Source organism: Tubulanus polymorphus, chromosome 2 (assembly GCF_964204645.1).
Source record: "Tubulanus polymorphus chromosome 2, tnTubPoly1.2, whole genome shotgun sequence".
Classification (NCBI taxonomy): domain Eukaryota; kingdom Metazoa; phylum Nemertea; class Palaeonemertea; order Tubulaniformes; family Tubulanidae; genus Tubulanus; species Tubulanus polymorphus.
This window is the reverse complement of record NC_134026.1, coordinates 16,535,036-16,556,109: the sequence shown is the minus strand read 5'-3', so window position 1 is coordinate 16,556,109 and position 21,074 is coordinate 16,535,036. Positions and strand designations below refer to the sequence as shown.

At 38.1% G+C, this 21,074-nt stretch overlaps 1 protein-coding gene and 1 long non-coding RNA gene across 2 annotated transcripts in view; both read left to right on the top strand.

The window, feature by feature from the left end:
• Positions 1 to 21,074, top strand: part of LOC141898669 (uncharacterized) — a 127,171-nt gene that overhangs the window by 101,030 nt on the left and 5,067 nt on the right. The window contains exons 14-17 of the mRNA XM_074784704.1: positions 1,380 to 1,427; positions 17,540 to 17,647; positions 17,814 to 18,359; positions 18,432 to 18,485. Coding sequence (XP_074640805.1) covers positions 1,380 to 1,427; positions 17,540 to 17,647; positions 17,814 to 18,359; positions 18,432 to 18,485 — 756 coding nt within the window. The remainder of the gene's footprint in view (positions 1 to 1,379; positions 1,428 to 17,539; positions 17,648 to 17,813; positions 18,360 to 18,431; positions 18,486 to 21,074) is intronic.
• Positions 10,260 to 10,884, top strand: LOC141898266 (uncharacterized). Its single transcript, XR_012618541.1, has 3 exons — positions 10,260 to 10,397; positions 10,490 to 10,569; positions 10,766 to 10,884. It is a non-coding gene; the product is annotated as an uncharacterized LOC141898266 (long non-coding RNA).

Sequence of the window (21,074 nt, the reverse complement as noted above, 5' to 3'; positions counted from 1 at the left end):
CCTGTAATTCTGCGCTAAATACCTACCAAAAATGCGCTCGTGCGCGGCGGGTGCCTTTAAGTATGACATCCTAACGATGCGATGGGTACGGTAAAACTCACTCACTCCAAAGGCTAGACATGACTACAAATGCCTACACGGTCAATTTCTGGGAGAAATATCGTGCGACACATTGAGGTGTTTAAGAGTTCTAAAAATGTTTTGAATGGGAAGTAAAACGATCCACGACCAATAATTGTCCGTTCTTGAAGTTTACACAAAGAGCTTCAAAAATAAATTGACTCGAGGACGCTGGCACAGTACAGTTTTGGAAGTACATACCTGATATAGGTTTTAATAGAACCAGCGTAAATGAACAGCTTAAAAGATTACAAAAGAATTTCATTATTTAGAAAATTAGAATCAAATTTGAACTCTTTCTAAAGACCATCAAGATGTTTAATAAAGGGACTCGGAGAACATGCCGTCTTTAATGGAGTAGATTTCTAATAATTGTAGCTGCGGTAGATAGAGATGGAGAAATATTAATAACAAAGTCCCACAATTGAATTTTATATGATAGAATGTATCACTGAAAGCATACACTGATTATTGTTCATTCGACTACTAAAATGTAAAAATATACTAGGATGAAATAGAATTACGAGGAGAGAAATTTAATGCTTCAACAAAGATCAAACGGTTCAAAGTTTTTTGTTCCGGGTTTATTATATTCGGATAAAATATCAGCCACGAGGAGTGCAAAAACTGATGTTTTGTTTAAGAAAGCTATAAAGTATTAACTGTATTGATTTGAACTTTGAAGCGCAGTGGCCGAGTGGGGTAAGCCGCCGGTCACTGGTCTCGTCAATCCAGGGTTTATGGGTTCAAACCCTGGTGGCGACAGAGTTTCTTGGTTGAATGTTCTTCGCTGGTCTCTCCCCCAGCGGGTTGAGGGTGTTAAAAATGAGTTTGAATTGAATTTGTCCCGCTAGACGGAGCTCTTGGAGAGGATTGAGCCCGCCAGACAGTGCTACTGAATAAGAGTGTCATCACTTTGTTACGGGATGAATCTTTTGCGGGCTACAAAACAGTTGATAATGAAATGAAATTAATTTTTACGGCACTGCAATCGAAGATCCATAATGAAAATATGGAAAGTACCAGGACTCGAACCGAAAATTGAATATATCCGTCAGGTGCTCCCAGAAGCAACCCGGCAACCAGTCTTTAAAGGTTTTTGTTTTTGTAGTGTGGTGCACATACTCGTATTTGTTAATCCACATTTGCCAAATGAACCACCAACTTGCATCTAATTTTCATTTTTTCCCAGTGCTGAATCTGCGTCAGTGTGTAAAGATTTTGCTGCTAATCGATGAATTTTTATTCTCGAATTTCAGATTCTAATTGTACGTTCGGTTACGCAATGGTAAATGACGTATGCAAAGGTAAGCCTTTCGAATGAGGACCATTACCTGGGTCCATCCATCTGTCCCTACAAACGTGGTTGTTTAACATGGGTGGATCAGTGCGAACTACCCAGAAAATCATGGAAAACCAGAAGCATCTGAAGCAAATACGATTCGAATCACATTCCGATATAAGCTGTGATAAGGATTTTTCCTATGCTATGGGAGTGGATCTTAAGCATATAATGAAGTCCATACCCTAGGAATATGGGAAATGCAGTTAGTTTCCCAGATTTTAGATTCAGCTGCACTGGATCTGTTAGTTTAAAACGGGATGTTAAATTCGTGTTTACTGATATCTCATCCAAAATGATTAACGGGCTTAGGAAAAATAATGCAGTTTTATAAAGCAGTAAAATGGCGACTGCTTCTGAGGGCTATTGATAAGGCCTTAATTTGGTTCTTAATTTGGTTGTAAATGGGCAATTTTATGCCGCTTTTTGGGGATTTTGATCTTAAATTAGGGATTGTCCCTGTTATTTATTTGGTCGGTAAATTTCGTTTGATTTTTTTGATTGAGTGTCCCTTACAGACTCACCAAACCTGACGGGAGCGAAACAGGGGGTTTGATTTTGAAATCGGAAATCGAAGTACAGATATTTGTGTGATCGGCGGTCGAGTTTACAGAATTTTTTGTTTAAATTAAAGTACATAACTGGGAAATTCGGTTCCGGTTCATTCAAACAATCTTCCAGTCTGAACCGGCAAGCGACTGATTGGGGTAAATTTTTCTGGCTACCTATTTCAATGCATCGAAATTTTGGAAATAGCTTTGTTACAAGGTTGAAGATTTTTTTCCATTTTTTTCATTTTTTTGTCGTTTTCTACATGTAAATAGTCCGATAGTTTATCGTAGTTCTTTTCTCGGATAGATTGATGTTGATGTATAAAGTCCTCTAAGTTGATTGTCCCGCGTGTTGACTAGATAGAAAGGAAGCACATTTCGAAACGCAAATTCTCCAGATGAGAGTATGGTCCTTGAGTAACGGAAGTGCAGTTTATAACATCGACGGTGTAGCTCCGATGAGGATGGGTTTCTCCGTAGTGGGGTGCGCAATCGGTACTTCACATCTGGTGCTGAGTTTGCCTAAAAGTAAAAGTTTTTCACACGGGGAGCAGTTTTGTGTTTCTAATATACAGAAAGCGGCGTAGGCACATGGATATTGAATACATGTGTACACTCTAACGTATAAACAGTGTTGATCGGGTTTTATTTACATTGTCACGATTAGGTTTTTGGAAGTTTTTAATGAGATAGATAGACTAAGCCTGCCACCCTTAAGTCAAAAACGGAGGCAGCTTTCCAGCTGTCGCGGCGGTGAGACCGAGTTTAGAGGCAAAACATCAGAAACAGTAAACTAGCGTATGTGGTTTTGGGGGATTTTAGCGATGTAGTATGAAGTGAACTTGATCTACTAACGTAAAACATGAGCGGATTCGTACAATATTTCCTGGGGTCCAGCTAAAGTACGAAACGACGAAATTGCGAAAATATGAAACAAAATGACGAAATATGAAGCGAAATAACGAAACGAAAGTACAAACGCAAAACGAAATTACGAAATGGGAAACGAAATTACGAAACGTTCATTTTTGCGACTATTACTGAAGCACGAAACGAAATGGTAATATTTCAAACACGACTATGGTATAGTCAAAGCTCATTATAACGCCCATCACGGGCCGTACTCTCAAAATTTTTGTCGTTACATGTAGGACTTTATTTTCTAAACTTTTCTTGTTGGTTTAAAAGTATCCTACAATTAGTAGAAATAATTGTAGAATGTTCTCAAAACCAAATGAATACGCTCCGCCATTCCATGAACTCAGACGCAGTAAAGCATGGTGAAGCGATACTCATCCTACATGTCGATCTTTTTAACGCAAAACAAAGTAGTGACAAGCAATTTGAACGATTCCTGACCTTGAACTGTCTTTACGAATCCTTATCCCTTGTAAATGACACAGTGCGATACTGCCGACCACATGCATCGATTATTAACATAAACCGACGATAATTTAGTTTTTAGTATTTCGTAATTTCGTCGTTTCGTACTTTAGAATGACCCTGTTATCTCTCGAATTCACTAGTAGGCCTATCATACATCAATTGTAGAATGTATGAAATTCTGTAATAAAAAAACAATATGAGAAGAAATAAGATTGACAAGGATTTTTCAGATATTCAATCAACGTAACTCTATGTCGAACTATTTTGCCGTCGGCGTCGTGATACGGCTAACTATTCATTCTTGCTTTATTGCTGCTGTTCACGCATGCGCAGTTGTGACTGACCATTTTTGACACTGGATGTAGCCTTTAGAACAATGAAAGGTAAGTGTTTTGTTATCGTGTAGACATCTTGGCTACGGTGCGTGTACTGAATGGAATGGTGTGACATACTGAAAATATTTATTGATGAACGTTTACAACAAATGCTACGAAACAGAAAAGGTCGTGCTCATCATCTCACTGCTATAATGGTTAAAATGATTATTCATGATAAATAAAGTTAATTAGTAAAATGAAACTTCCTTTGTTAACACCGCTTCACTTGAAACGATGCCAACTATTCAATGAAACAATACTAATACAAGTAATCATTCTTCAGATAAAAGGAACTCGACTCAATCATAAGTCTGGTGCACGTAAAATCACGGGTGTAAAAGTGCAGATCCGCACCTCTCGTTAATGGTTCAATTAACAACTTACACTTCGGGCTCGAAACGTCATCAGAAATGCAGTACCTGTGGTTCATTTTATACGTAAATATCTCCACGAGAAAGTAGATTTTTGGCCTGGTTTTTGACTGAAGATCGTCATGATTTTTGAAACGGGCGCCATATTGGATTGGTAACTCTAAAGTGAAGGTTTGTCAAAAATGTTTGATGAAAATATATTTCGTGATCTGTTCATTTGAGAAAGAAAAATGATTATGGAATTTCTCATCAATTTTGAAAATGAGACAATTTGCCACGCATAACCCCAAGTGACAGTTGGCAAAATCTGATTAACTGATTGCACTGATACCCCCATGTAGTTTTAGTTAATATTTGTAACAAATTTGAATTAGAATTACCGAATCAAATACGCTATTCGGTTGAAAAATAGTCACAATTTCGAGACCAAATTCAATTACGTCAATCAGGAGAGTTAAATAGAAATAAATATTCGATTTGTCTTTAAGATTCAACGATTAAGTCTGTTTAACGCCACGTACGCGTCTGAAACGTTTACAGTCGCTTAAATATGAAACACAGAAGGTTGAGTTCGTAAATAGTGAATTTTTGTTACTAGACGTATCGGCCCCACTCCGCGCGGTTGCGCCAATCAAATATGCTATTCGGTTGAAAAATAGTCACAATTTCGAGACCAAATTCAATTACGTCAATCAGGAGAGTTAAATAGAAATAAATATTCGATTTGTCTTTAAGATTCAACGATTAAGTCTGTTTAACGCCACGTACGCGTCTGAAACGTTTACAGTCGCTTAAATATGAAACACAGAAGGTTGAGTTCGTAAATAGTGAATTTTTGTTACTAGACGTATCGGCCCCACTCCGCGCGGTTGCGCCACCGCGCGGTATTTACGCGAAGCAGCAGAACACAAACATGGCCACTCTCTCAATTTTCAATGATAGAAATCGTGTGTGCATTTCAATTATTTCGGCTGTTCTAAGGGGGTTCGGGGGTTCTAAGGCACAATATAAGTTGATGACATGGCGATGTTAATGAATGATAATTCCGCAGTGAAGCTAGTCACGAACGGTGCCGATTGAGTGTACAGCTGCCAAAAACGCTGCAATGTGCGTAGTTGCGTAACTATTTGCAGTGAATTGCAGACGAAACATGAAGCCTTAACGGCCGTTAAAGAAAATTATACCAATCGCAATTGTAAAATAAAAATGAGATAGAACCTAAGTTAAAATTCTGGCCATTTCTAAAATTTTATTACTAATTTTTAGTCAGTGCGGAACGTTTAGTTTTCCAACAATAATGAGGGGTGGTAGGTAGTCATGCAATTCAAGTCATCATTTATTACACGTTACTTCCGTGTTGTTGAAAATCTCGCGAGTCCTGGACCAAACCCTAATGAACAATGTGATCTGTGTGCTGGCCACAAATGCACACAGATCACACTACACTACCCATTACACACTCCAGTACCAACAGCTTTCATATATACATCCAAATATTTAGTGTCTTTCTTCCTGGGTTAATCAAATATTGCCGAAATAAAAAATTGAAACTCTTAAGTTGCGTCGCCCCTGTCTAAAAGTAAATTTGTATTAGTCCGCGCTTAAAATAGTGCCACTCATACATTTTTGAAATAGCACTTTACATAGGCCAATTCTCTGATTTAAGTTGTTTATTTCCGTATAAAGATATCACGAAATTTATTTTGTCGTTTATTGCCCGAAAGTTTGGCATTTTCTTGAAAATTACTAAGCGTTCATGTAGCGTTCTAGTACACGCACAGTATAACTTTTACAGATCGCAGTACGCTGAAAACTTTCCTACTATTATTAAGTAAAATTGAAATAGATAGACAAACGAAAAAACGACAATTCACGGGTCACTTGAAGAAGAATCAGGCTTTAATCACACAAATCAGCACAAGCCAAGCTGTTGCAATATCGACGTACAACAAGAACACGCGGTCGACTACAAAACGACGGAACAAAAATCTAAAAATCACGATAAATTTAGGACAAATTGAAATTGAAAGTACAAAATATATCAAACCTACCAGACTGTGGCAGCCTACTAAAGATATCTACACGGCAAACGTATACAAAACTGAGTGGACAAAAATTAAGAACCGAGTCCACAACTAAACTATAATCTGCTACGTGGCCGATTTTTCTCCACACGACGTTCAACACATAAAGGGAACACGGAGCGGACCGTAGCACTAGCGGACCGAAATACGTAGTAGTACGCAGTACCGTAGGGCTCACCGGGTCGGACCTTTACACCTGCCTCCAAAATTGAAATGCCTATTACAATTTTACATAATAAACCTATAGGTATAAATCTCTAAAACGGCTCAAACGAAACTAACATTCTCACAGTTTAACATAAGAGATGACTTGACCTCCGAACTACAATCACTACACGCAAGTTTATGGTTGACCGTCTGCCTCCAGGAGTAGGACCAATTTATCTATCGGCCGCACCAACTCGTTGCTGGTGGTTTTGACAGTGACCGATCGCACGAAGCCCTTTTTATCAGGGAATGTCTTCACGACCTTTCCCATTGCCCAGCTATTCCTGGTGTTGCTGTCTGCGAGCAAGACGAAATCACCGACGAAACATTCCAACGCTTTGATAACCACTTTTGGCGTGACTTAAGTAGCGACACGTATTCCTTCAGCCACCGGTGCCAAAACACATCTGCCAGGTATAGCACTTGGCGCCAGTAGCACCTCGGGTAATTTTCGGATTTCGAAAAAAACCCGGAGGTCATGTTTTGCCCTGGTTTTGCGCACAAAGATGATTCGGGAATAACGCTTCCAAATCATTAGGGTCGTGGGAGACCCGCATACTTGGCTGACTGTAGAGAATGACCTCGACTTCACAAAACAGGGTACGAAACGATTCATCGCGCGAATGTAAGACTTTTCGTACAGATCTTATGTGACGTTCTCAAACGCCGCCGTGATGGGACCCCAGCGGGGGGTTAAAGCTCTATTCGATTCCGCGCTGCTTGCAGAGTTATCTCCTGCTGGTTTAGGTTCTGGATGCACGTTTGACCACACTTCTACCGATTTTTATTTCGAAAGGACCGAAATAGTCGACTCCGATCCGCGCAACCAGTGGCTTGTTAGGCGTTACCTGCTCATTCGGCAAGTCCGCCATCTTTGGCTGATGAGGCGGCCCTGATACTTCCGGCAACAAACGCAGTGATACACAGCGATTTCGATGAGCTTACAAGCCGGCAACAGCCAATAGCCCATCCTAGGGAGTTCGCTAAGGACGGATTCCGTACCGAGGTGGCCGACCTGTATATGAGCGTGTTCTATTAGTCGCACCGTGATTGTCGATTCTTTCGGAATGGCCGGGTGCTTCGCGTCATACGGGATTGCAGCTCGTGCTAACCGTCCACCGACTCGAACTGTCCCTTCGTCTAAGAACGGGTCCAGTTTCGCAATGGGATTAGCCTTGCTGAGGCATTTCTCCTCTTTCGACAGTTCTGCGATCTCGTTTGACAAGTGCTGACGCTGTACACCCTTGACGATGAATTTCTCGGATGCTTCCAGTTGATCGAGTCCTATCTCAGCAGGACTATCGTCGCATCGGCCGCCCTTAGACTTGTCAATAGCTGACATTACGATCGCACCCATTCTCTTAATTTCAGACCAACTCGGGAAGCGTTAGAGCAGATATTCCACGGGATGATTGGCGATCACTGTACAAGCGCATCCATTGCTAGATATCTTTAACTCAGGATCCTCAATCGGTAACGACCACTCGGTGATGGGTGAACGCCAACTACCATCGCTACGAGTCTGATGAAGAAAGTCTGGGCCTCTCAGCCACTGGTCCAGGCGATGACTATCGTTAAGCTGTAGTCCGCGTGAAGCAATTTCCGCTGGATTCCCCTGCGAGGAGACGTGGTTCCAGTGGCTGATATCGGACCCGTCTCGGATGACCTCGACCCTATTTGCGACGAATGTACGGAACCGAACATGACACAGCATCGTCGACCTATTTTTGGTTTTGTTCAGATAATACCAGATTATTTACCATATCTTCAGATTCATGATCGTAAATTGATTAAATGTTGTTGCCGTTTGTTTTCATCCCATTCACTTTATGACTCCACTGCCTGGTATTGGATAGCTGTCTTTTTGAAGAAATAGATAGCCTAGTTTTAATGTCAGAGTGATCTGACAGTGTTTAACACAGTGTTTGGTAAAACCTCAAAAGCATTCAGCAAATCTATGGATTGTTCATTTAGTAACACATTATCAACTACACTATGTCGATTAGTGTTTACACATGTAAAATTACCAGTATTCATATCGTTGAATGCCCTACCATCTAGGATAAACAGCCCCCGAGTGGGCATAGTTTTATAGTTCTGCGAACATTGGTATTCATTTTCCTATCACAGGATACTCTTTTCACATTTAAATAGTCATGATTTAGAAATAAATCGGTATTAAATATATGAAGCCCATCTGCTGAATCCACGGCTGACATTCTCATCTAAGTCCAATGTTCTTGCATTTAAATCGCCGCAAAGATATATGCATTAGGGTCAATATAGTGGCCATATCATTTTCTATCGCTTGAAAAATGCTAACATCATCTATATCACGCCGAGACGTGGCATAACGTATACATTACATATATACAAATCGGATTTCCGAATTTATGTATTTTTTACAGAGTTTAACCCATAAGATATCAGGATGTGAGTTTTTGAATTTCTGAATGTCATCCTTCAGTTCATTCTTGTAAAAGACTGCTATGCCAACAGAATTTCTCTTTGCTTTACGTTTTTTGATCCTAGTCAAGGGCGGATCCAGGGGTGGACCGGTCCACCCCCTTGAAAATTCAAGTGTGCCCCTATCAAAAAAGGTCCAAAAAATATTTTGCAGCAAAAACGTAACAAGATTTTTATGCTAGAATAACCATCAAGAAACTGTTCCTTGTCTTTTAGAGCCCACTTTTCCGTGAAACTAATTATATCTGCATTTGCTGTTAAATTACGAAAGTCCGGAGTTTCCCACTTATAATCACTTAGACGTACGTTCCATGACAGTATATTAAGTTGATAGGTTTATGTGTCCTATGTGGCCGCTGGTTAATCCGCGCTTTTCTTTTCTGGATTAAGGTTTAGTTCATAGGGGCGAATGTTTATCTGCGTGATCTCTCCATTGATCACTTTGAAAGTATTAGAGCCAACGATCAATTTATCGAAGATTTCAAACGCGTTAAGGGATGGGTTATTCGCTTTTTGGTAGTTCATCCGCTCGAACAATAAGCGCCTTCTGTATCTAACTTCTTTCGGAAGATCTTCTACTATACGCAGTTGTGGGTCCTTGCTGTTTGTTCTGGCCTTATACACCAGCATTCGTACGTCGCGAAAACATACCGTCATTGACGGATTATCGTCGGCTCTAGCTGTAGTATTACACTCTTAGAACAAAGGGTTCTTCAGGGGTTGTTCGAAGAACCCAGGGGTTCATGGTGAGGCTTTAGCAACGTGAAATGGAGATTGAGGTTCTTCAAGACATTAGGGTTCTTGACAAGAACTATAAAGTGGTTACAATTGTCAATTAAGAATTTAGTAAATCCTATCAAATTCGAAGTTCTTATGCAACTCAAAAATGAAAATTGTTTGTATTTTCGGCTATTTAAAAAAAGAACACTCAGTTAAAGTCATCGTAAATTTTTTGTTGAATTAAAACATAGAGTGTAGTCAACATTTAAAGTAACGTAATGCTTTCGGCCTAATTATTATCGTACTATTGTAGTTTCGAGCCTGTAGGGCCATGTGTACATGATCATGCAATTATTCCCTTGTTCACGCAACTCACAATTATATAATTATCTGCCACCACGACACACAAACGTTGTTCAGTGTATAGTTTATTGACTCGTTCTTCTCAATGTTTTTGTACGATGAAATATTTGGGGCTCGGAAATTAATTAACTCTGGTAAGTACCATTTTATGAATAAATATAACATTTGTGATGATATTCGTTATAGAGGCCATAAAGTCGAGTGACTCAGAATCGGATCTGACGTTTATTGTTTGAAACTTTCCCATCACTTTTGTATTTGTTATAGTAACTGTTCCATGGAAGTTGACCATATTGTGAGCGCGGTGCGAAATATCTTTTCCAATCTCATACCTATGGCGGAAAGAAATTAAAGAAATGTACAAAGTCTGTACATTTGGCAATCGTGTCGCTTCAAAATTGCACAAACAGGTCAGTTAATCTTGATTCATGACCTTAAAAATGTGTGACTATATTTTGATAGAAGATAATCATTTTTAATTTATACATTCACTGATTTTCAGATATGATGATAATAGCAGAGCTTCGGGTATTACCAAGGATTTTGAGAGAGGATGCGAAAAGGCTGAAAACCGTTAAAAAGGTTCGTATTTTTCTAAATCAAATCCCACTTTTAACTTCGTTTGTCTTTTCTATCGACAAATGTATTTGGAACTTATGCATGTACTGTCGTAAAGGGTTCATATTTACTCGCTGCAACGAGTATGCGTCATTGCAAAACGTAATCGATTTTGTTACATTATCAATTTTTCTCAATATCATTGATATTTATATTTCAGGAAATATATGACTATCATCCGGGTGCTGCGCTTGAAAGGTTGCGAGGGAAACAAACATCCGTTGAGTTTATATCAAATCAATGACTGATTTCAGAAACATTTGACTAATTCCATCAGAACCACATGTGCTTTTGCATTTCATAGATTTGGCTAGTTTCTCTATTTCTTTACTCAGGCTTGGATATAGAAATAAACTCTAATCGTTCATGTTACTAAAATACTCAGTAAAATGTTTGGATGAATCAGGATATTTTCTGCCAATTGGGGCCCAATTGACACAAAATATTCATTAAAGGCATTTGCAACATTTTGATCGTCCTGAATGACTGTAACACCGTTTTTGAAATAGTCAGGGTAATTTTGATCTTTGCTTTTACCTAGAATATTATCAATTTTTTTGCCAAGTTTGTTCCATATCACCACTTACTTTTTTGATGTAATAATTTTTCTTAGCAATACCCAATGGCTTGTTGAATAAATTTCTAAATTAAAAATATCTTTCTTTTAACTGCCGGGTTGTACGTAATTTGAATCGTTTATACAACAAGTTTTTATGCAAAAGAGAAATAAGTAACCCATTAGACATCCAAGGTTGTTGACGGCTAGAATACCGGGTATTTTTGACAGTACTAATTGGATAAAAATCATCATATTAGAATAGTAATTACAAAATGACGTTTGGAAACCACGAAAGGAACGATCGCCGCAGGAAAACCCGATTTTTATCCATAGTGAAAATTAAGAAATTCTGCGGTTCCGAGATTCAGCGATATGACGATACCGGATCCCTACCGCACCTACCGCATAGATATGTTAAGGTTTCTTTCCATAAAAAGACTTCGAAGTAAAAAGCCCCATGGTGGACCGATGAACTATTGCGATTTCGAAACGTGTGTTTTCAGGCCGAAAAACGGTTTATCAAGTTAAGGCAATTCGAGTGAAAAATCAAAACTTCGAAATGAGTTTAAAAATAATCAAAAGCTATTTTGAAAAGCGTTTTCGATATTCAAAACGTTAATTCCAGAAATTGAATGAAATAGACCACTTGCAGGCCAGCAACCCAACGGAATTTTCGAACCATAATAAGAAGCCAGGGCCTGGACATAGAGATAACGCTGAGCTGTAAGAATGGAAAACGGCACAATTTCAGAAAACAAAAATGACATCATAAAGAAATGGAAACATGAGTTTGAAAAATTATACAACCCAGCTGCTAATGATAACACAAGCGTTAGCAATATTTGGTTGTTCACAAAGGTTCTTCGTGCCGGTAAAGTTTCATCGATTTGGAACCGGAGTATTTTGCATCCTATTCATAAACAAGGTAAATACGAACTTACACCGTTTGAATATATTGAGATATTAGCCTTAGCTCAAACGGGGAAAAGCTTTTCAGTTCCAATATAAATAATCGTCCGACGTTTTATTCAAATTTGAACGGTGAATTGACTGACTAACAAAATGGTTGTCGGAAAAGGTGACCATACCTTGATCATATCTATAGCCTAACATCCATTGTAAAAACAGGCTTTTAGAAAATCGTCCTACGTCTATTTGTTGTGTCGATTTTGCTAAAGCATTCGATTGTGTGGATCGCTCGTACCTTCTGTACAAACTTAATGAATTCGGTATAAAAAGAAACTTCCTTAGAATTATTAAAAGTATGCGAAGCAAGTTTTGACGACTTGGTTAACCGTTTTAATACACTAAATAAAAAACCCATTCATTATTATACTGAACCCTCACAGGGACATTTGAATTTCGATGTTCCAACGCTGAATTTTGATGCATTTAATGGAGACCTAACTGAAAAAGTGGTTATAACTGCGATCGAAAAAACAAAAAAAATAAGTCACCCGGACCCGATGAGATAATCAACGAAATGCTTAAATCAGTTGCAAATAATTTATCACCTGTTCTCACTACCTTATTTACTCGTATCTTGGACTCAGGAATTTACTGGGGATTATCAAAAATAATTCCGCTTTTTAAAAACAAAGGGGTCCTAATTGCCCAGATAACTACCAGGGCATTGAGCTAACGAGCTGTTAGGCAAACTAGCCTATTTACTGGTATGGTAGCAGAGTGCAACTAGTTGTTAAATCTTATTCAAACCGGCTTCCGCAAGAAACATGGGGTTACCTACCATATATATTTACACTGAAATCAGTTGTCGACATGTTTTTGGGTGAGAATCGCAAATTATACTGTGTATCTATAGATTTTGAAAAAAAGCGTTTGATAAAATCTGGAGAAAAACAATATGAAAAAATTAGATAACCACGTAAATTTTACAATATCGTAGTAGAAATGTACACGTCTGTTAAATGTTGGGTTTCGACTAACGGAAGGAATTCCGAGTTCTTTCATAGTCATTTTGGTCTCAAGCAGGGAGATAATTTAACCCAATTTCATTTTAGTCTAAATGTAAACGACCTTGATAACTTTCCATTGGGTCAAGGCCGCCAGAGTGTATGTATTGATAATAGTGATGAAGTAAATTTCTGGTTGAGACTTTTAGTGCTTTGTGCAGATGATAGCCTTATTTCATCTGACTCGATGGAGGGCCTGCAATAAGCACTCAATTCTTTGTCTGATTATTATTGCCTATGGAAATTGAAAATCAACACAACAAAAACTAAAATACTAATATTCCAAAAAAGAAAATTGAGATTAAAACCAACTTTTTTACACACCAACAAGAAGTCGAAGTCGTTGACGAATTTTTCTACTGATGAATATTATCTAATTTTACTGGTACATTTGCAAAATGAAAGAAATCAGATAATTGTGGTGTCTAATCTGATTCCTTATCCGCCTGATCCGTCGCGTCGATAACTTCACCGAGCGACCCAGAATGTAGTAGTATATAACTGGTAATCCACGATTGATTCACGATCTGTATTTATTGATATACACACGACCTCACGACTATAGTCGACCCATAGATATGTCGAAGCTCGAGGAGCCCCGAATCTGACTTTCTATCTAAAACTCCGCTTCCCTTAAACTAAAGCCCCTTATATTTATACCCCTGGTTGAGCGGTCATCTCGCACATGTCAGGACAGGTGTAGGAACTGTGATAACACCTGTCCAAACAGTCATCAAAGATCACTCAACGACAAGCAGTGTCAGACAGATATTAATTATTGATTAAGATATATATATATAGTAATAATGCTACAAACAAACACGCCTCTATGTTGCCCCTATAATTAAATATACTCATTTCATAACAAGGCTCTATTTCGTGTTTTGAAAAAAGTCAAACAGTACTCTTTAGATACAGACACAGGTTTAGAACTTTTTGACGCTATGGTCGAGCCAATCCTTACACGTGCATGTGAAATATGGGGTTGTGAATCAACTTTTATTTTAGAGAAACACCTGTGTTTTTGTAAATATTTACTACATCTAAACCGGTCTACACCAAATTGCATGGTCTATTGCAAATAAGCAGCCTTTGAACCTCCATGATGTATCCGCCTAAATTATTACACCATTCACTGCTTTTTATGTATGTATTGCCACTATATTATTGTATTGAATGTTATTTGTATACTGTACTTTGTACAAAGTTACAATAAAATGAAAAGAAAGAAACGATGTACGGGTCAGAATAAATGGGCAATTGTCAGATCGTTTTCCGTGTACATTATAATCAGGTATAATCAGGTGTAAGACAAGGGACTGCCTATGGCCAACACTTTTTTTTTCGTTGTAACTGGATGTGTTAGCCTCAGAAATTGAATCTCTCTATGCTGATGATATTGTCCTTATAGCAGAAGATGAACACTGGTTACATTTTCTTATAGATGAACTTAATATGCAATGGTATGAAAATGGAAACTGACTGTTAATCATGAAAAGTCCAAAATAATGCACTTCAGAAACAAATCTGCTCCAGTGACCAACTTTCAGTTCAAACTATTGCAAATGTGAATTTATACTGATATTTAGGTATAGAAATGAATGAATATTTAGATTTTGGCCATACGATATCCTTGCTAACGCATCTAGCAATGCAATAGGTAGCCTCATTTGTAAACACTTTAATTCATGCGTTTTCGCATAAACCTCATAGTAAAATATATAATCCAACTACGGTTCCAATCATGGATTAAGGGCAGTATAGAGACTCAAAAACTATGAGTGCTGTGAAAAAGTTCAGCCATCTCTTAATGTAGAATAAAGAAGGTGTAGAAGTTCGCCGTTTGCATTGCGTGTCTGTAGTATGTGTAATAAAAATCACGTAGAGTCCCAATTGTATTTCCTTTGTGTATATAACGCATATCGTGATATAAGAAATGACCTATACGAGAAAACTGAAGATAAACTTACTATTGATGTAACATCCCCTCCAAGTACCGAGGTAGAAACTCAAATTCTGTCTGATTGTAAAATATTTGAATATGTTTGCATGTATTACGACGTAAAGCTAACATGCCACGAATATGTTCTTTATGAAAGTTTGTGTCTTGTGAGCTTTTTATAGGCTGGCTTTAGTTATTGGCAATGTTTTGATGCTTCCAAATATATCTATTGGAAGGCTATCTGTCTGGCCATAATATTCCCAAAAATCATATTCTTTTTTTTTATATTGGAAAAACCACCTGCCTCCAAGGTCACTTTCGGGGATTTTGAAAATGTGAACAAGGTATCATTTTTGGCCTTATGTATGAGCCGTGCAGGTGTGCAAAAAGGCTATTTCCCATTTGTACTGTCTGAGTAAATATTTTTATTGCCTGTAGTGCAATCTGACATTTTTAGACACCGCTACATGTTAAATGGCTGTTAATTCTTATGTTATATCTAAATTAGATTATGCTAACTCATTGCTCTCATCCGTTGAACTTCGACGCAAGTTGCAGCTTGTACAAAATAATCCTGCTCGGATGATTGTTGGAGCAAAGAGAGATGATCATATAACTCCGATACATCAAGAGTTACATTTGGCTACCACTACCATTTTTTATCATTATTACCATTATAAGAGTTTTCTGTTGTTTCACAGAAAACACTCTTGTAATCGCCGGGATTATTATTCATCCACTTAATTTTTTACAAAAAAATGTATCTTCACTCAGATTCGACTACTATTAAGTAATGAAACACACTAATCAATGTGGCGAGCGTTATTGCGCTCCGACTACGTGTGCTAGAATCTTTTTAAATGTATTCGCCGAATTAATCTCGCGTCGAAAATACAGACACCGAACTAGATAAAGGATTCGCCATTCGTTTATTTCTTATCCCTAACTTCATAATTAAACCCGACGACCTTCAGATTGATCTCTGCGTCATTCAAAAAGAGGATTTCTTCGAGAATATTCAATCAGGGAAAGTATGACCTTCGTCATATACCTCAATACTCGACATGTGCCAGACATCCCGCGGACAGATTCGGTTCCTGTCATAAATGTAACGCACTCTTGCCGGAACGTTATCGGCCAACGTGCGCCGTGGGGACAAAAAGGAATCAGCATCCTCACTAACTACGTCAAAATAACTAAATCACAGTTAAACAATGAAATGAAATGTGAATACACAATCAATTCATTGGTGCATTATTTATAAAAGAAGGCGTAGGCCGCGAGCGGGGGACTTGGTATCCGCCTCCGTCCGTCCGTCCGACTTTCCGTCCGTCCGCATGAGCTTGTGAACGCGACTCGAGAAGAACCGTTGATCGCAGGACTATGATATTACACAGTATGATTACCCATAGGAGGTCAAGGTCACTACAGGTCATTCATGTAAAACATTGTGAACGTGATTCAAGAAGAACCGTTGATAGCTGGGTCATTCATGTGAAACCTTGTGTCGTGAATGTGATTCAGAAAGAACTGTTGATAGCTATACAATGATATTACATCGCATGATTACCCCTAGGGCGAGGCTGTGCCCTATTGATTTTGGGGGAAAAGGTCAAGGTCACTAGATATCATTCATATGAAACCTTGTTAACACGATTCAAGAAGAATCATTGATAACAGAACAATGCTATATCATAGTATGATTACCCCTGGGGAGAGGATGTGGATTAGTGATTTTGGAGTTCTAGGGTCAAAGGTCAAGGTTGGTAGACGTCTTTTGCCTAAAACCCTGTAAACTCAATTCTTAAATAACCATTCATAGCAGGAAAATTATATTTATAGCATGGTTATCCCTAGATACACTCATCATTTTTCTATACCAAATATCAGTGTCTTCAGGGGTCATTCATTCCCTACTGGCTATCGCGGGGACATAGATACGTAGTATCGAATTGACTTGTTCCCATTGATACGTTAAATAGAAAACTATCCCCAATGACCAATGATCTTATTGCTTATGAAAAAATTTCAGGTATTCATTTGCCGAATCGTCCGCAAGTTTCATTATGACTTAAGTTGCTACACGAAGCAAGCGTGCGGTTCGACCATTTTCTTGACGAACGAAAACACGAAACATCTCCTAACAAATTGCAATGCGTGCGGTGCCTGATAAGGGCACATGCATTATTTATGACTTCGGTCATGGAAAATGCAAAAGGAATTGAATTCAGAGGAAATGAACAGAATTTATCTTGCGCTATAATTTTCGTTTATGCGCACCAACAAAACCAATCTTGTTTCTTTTCCTACCACGGAATATGAAAAGTTGTACAGAAAAAAAGTTTCCAGAGCATTATAAAGAAATTGCAACTATGTCGGGAAATGCCTGGTATGTTGGGATGTCGAGTGTTTTGTGACTATCCGTTCATTATGATTACCTGTTTAACTACATAATTTCAGACGTTAACGAGTGTACTGGATCAAAGACGTGTCCCAATAATGGTGCATGCTACAACACACCAGGCTCGTATGAATGTGCTTGCCTTCGCCATGACGATAAATGTAAAGGTAAGCGCAATGTCGGACCATGAACCGTTATTTTCATCAAATATTCTTAGGAAAATCACACATGATATCCCCTCGCTCCGGATCTTAACGGACATATAGTGAATTGTTGGGCACCCGAAAGAGAAGTGCAGTTTGCTATGACAAAGATCATCCTTCTTAATTCCAGAAATGGTGAAGGTTGATGTGGCTTTCCTCATGGATTCTTCCAGTGCGATCTATCAGAACCAATGGGAATTACTGATTGATTTAGCTGAAGATATAATCAATCAATTCTATATAGATCCTGATTTTGTGCATTTATCAATTGCAAGCTACTCTTCTAAGCTCGGGATTCTTACGTCGCTGTCTACATGCACAAATTCAACTTGCGCTATGGACTACGTAAAACAGTTATTATGGAATGGTTTTGATCCTAAAACAAATGAAGCCCTTACTCTGGCACGTACTGATATGTTAATGAAAGGTCATCGAAAAGGTGCCAAAAAAGTCCTAATCTACGTTGGAAGTGGTGTATCGATGAACCGTAGAGAGACGTTCTACGCAATGAGAAATCTTCAAACGCAGTCGATTCGGATCTACGAGGCCTCCTATACCATAGAGGATAATATCATTAAACAAGTCATCCCAAAGCCGTACCACCAGGAATTGCATTATTACTTGCGCGAATCGAACGAGAATATTGCTGAAAATATAGCATTTCAATTGGCTCACGGTAATCATAAAGCAATTCTTTAGGGTTGGCAAAAGTATTTTTCAAATCATAAACTTTCTCTATTGTATCTAGACATGGTTTGTGGAAATGGGTATTACTTTGACGAATTTACTAACCGCTGTGTAGGTAAGTCTCCTGGGCCAAGAGTAGAATACGGGGTAATAGTGCAATGATGTAGGAATATATTGCATACATTTGGTTTGATTCTTTATTCTGATATGATTCGATGATCCGCCAACTGTGAACAGGTGAAAGGTATACTGAGGGACTGTTTCACTCGTCGATTGGACGACCGATGACTTGTTTACTGGTTAACTGGATGAATAGGGCGCTACATGACTAGTCAATATGATGGCATCATCATCATCCCCATCTCTATTATCATCATATCATGACTATCACCCCACTTTATCCCATCGTCACCATCTCCCCATCAAACCCATCATCTTTTTCGCCACTCGTTCCACCATCATTATTACAGTACATCCCATCACCACATGTCTCCTATTTTGCTATATTTTCTATAGAAATTCTATAAACCTCCTATTTGTGCAAAAATTTTTTCTATATTCCTCACATTTTCGCAGAATAGATTGCCAACGTGCGTTTTCAAGTGTCGTGAATGGTGGTGTATTTACTTTCATATTTGATGCAAAAAATTATCGCTTTTGAGAAAGGATGATTGGTGCACCTTAATCATTAATACCCTATGCTGTAAGGGGTTTAATTATTACACAAATGCAGTTGGTTAATGGGTAAATATCATCGATGGTTTCTTTTTGTGCTTAACGTTTATCTTATATGAAGCATGTGAGTATACAGAGTTTGACAACCATCTTTGTTTGTAAATGTATATGTATCTGTAATATGTATCTGATATCCTTGACCAAAACTACATAAAAGTTACATGGAATGATGATAGTAATTCATCCTAGCTATAACCAATCCATTAAAATGTTAAAAATTGATTTTGCAGCATCTCTAATAATACTTCTCTTATAACTCAATAACGAAGTAAATGATAGTAATGTATTAAACCCGTGGTGAATGAAAGTCAACAGCATATCCATAGGCCTAATTTAAGACGAGACTTTTTAATTCATAATGATTAAAGTTTACCTGGATTAAGTATTGCAGTTGATGTACTGTATTCTCACTTCATGTATCATCTGGTTCCATTTGTCTTCAATAAAAAGATGATTTTTACTAACAAGCCAATTCTTATATTGAATAAGATCCATAAAATCCAATGTCCACTTCCTTTTTCCAGATTACCGATAGCAACGGGACCTCCCGATGCTCTGACGCCTCGATACTCCGACGCATAGGTACCCCGGCACTTCTATATTCCGACTCGTCGATACTCCGATAATCGCCAGTGTATCTTTGGATTGAAATTTTGGTATTGGTCTCATGCGTCATATAATATCCATTAAGTCTTTACAGTATCCAGTTTTCAAATGGTTTGTCTGAATAATTTCGAGTTATTGCTTTTTTTAAACGTTGTCAATACTTTAAATGTGTTGATATATTTTCAAACAACCCATGTTTTTGTCAGTATGATTGCCACCTAGAGGTACCGTACATTAAATTAATTGCCTTTCTTCATAGACATGATAGGCTTTCGTCAGATGAGTAAATATTTGATGAAAGTTTAAGAAAGGATCACTGCTTGGAAATAAAACAAATTTAATGGGGATTGATTTAAAGAGCAAATTGGAGATGAGTTCCTATTCAAAAACGTTGGTCGCTTTCAGGAGACATCTAACTACTAAGTAATTTCCGAGATTTTTGAAAGTTATTTCTTTCCCAAACAGTGATTTATTTGCCTGTAAAATAGGGAATGCTGCCGCTACTTGGATAGCAAATTGCTGTCAAATTATCCCCCATATAGGCCTACGGTTAAATTGTAAACAGTTATGCCATTAGTATATTAGTTTTGTCGTTCAACCTCTCCAGGAATGCGAATAATCGTAATTGAATATCATGCCCATGGAAATGAATTACTTATAGGCCCCTAAATATAAGTTAGGTCCTTAGTTAGGTACGCTTTCTCGATAATAGGTTAAAACATGTAATAGCGTTATCGAATTGCTACTTGTGGATACTGTAGTTCATATTGGAAGGATGGTGTATAACACCTTGTCCAGATTTGCAGCGATTTTTTATATATCTGTGCTCGTTTGAAAGTCTTGTCTGTTATCAACATTTGATCAATTATTGATCGAGTGCATTGATTGAAATATCTTTGTATAATAGTTTGTAAAATGTATTTGGTGCATTATCACTCGTCTGGAATCTTTACATCCCTCCGTGGTTAGCCGGTCCCAGGTGGAATCCCAGTTGCTTTTATGGCTCGTGTTCAGATTGATTTCCAACTGACTTCTTTTCCGTGGAATAAATATTGAATCAAAATTTAATTGAATTGAATGAGTGTTGAATCACTGGTTTACAACAAATAGTCAGATTCTCTGTGTACTGGCGCATTAGGTATCTACAATTGATATCTACAATTATCAGCGTCGGAGTATCGAATCTGCGGAGTATCGGGTGTGCCCCTACTGTAAAATCTGTGTGACCGTGATAAAACGTAACAATCAAGAATTGCTACAACTCCAACCAGCATGCTCCGACAAAGGGCAACGTAAGGAAGATCTATGATTTTTCTAAATGTTAGCGACAACTTTTTTTGCCAAAAAGGTCCACCCTCCACTA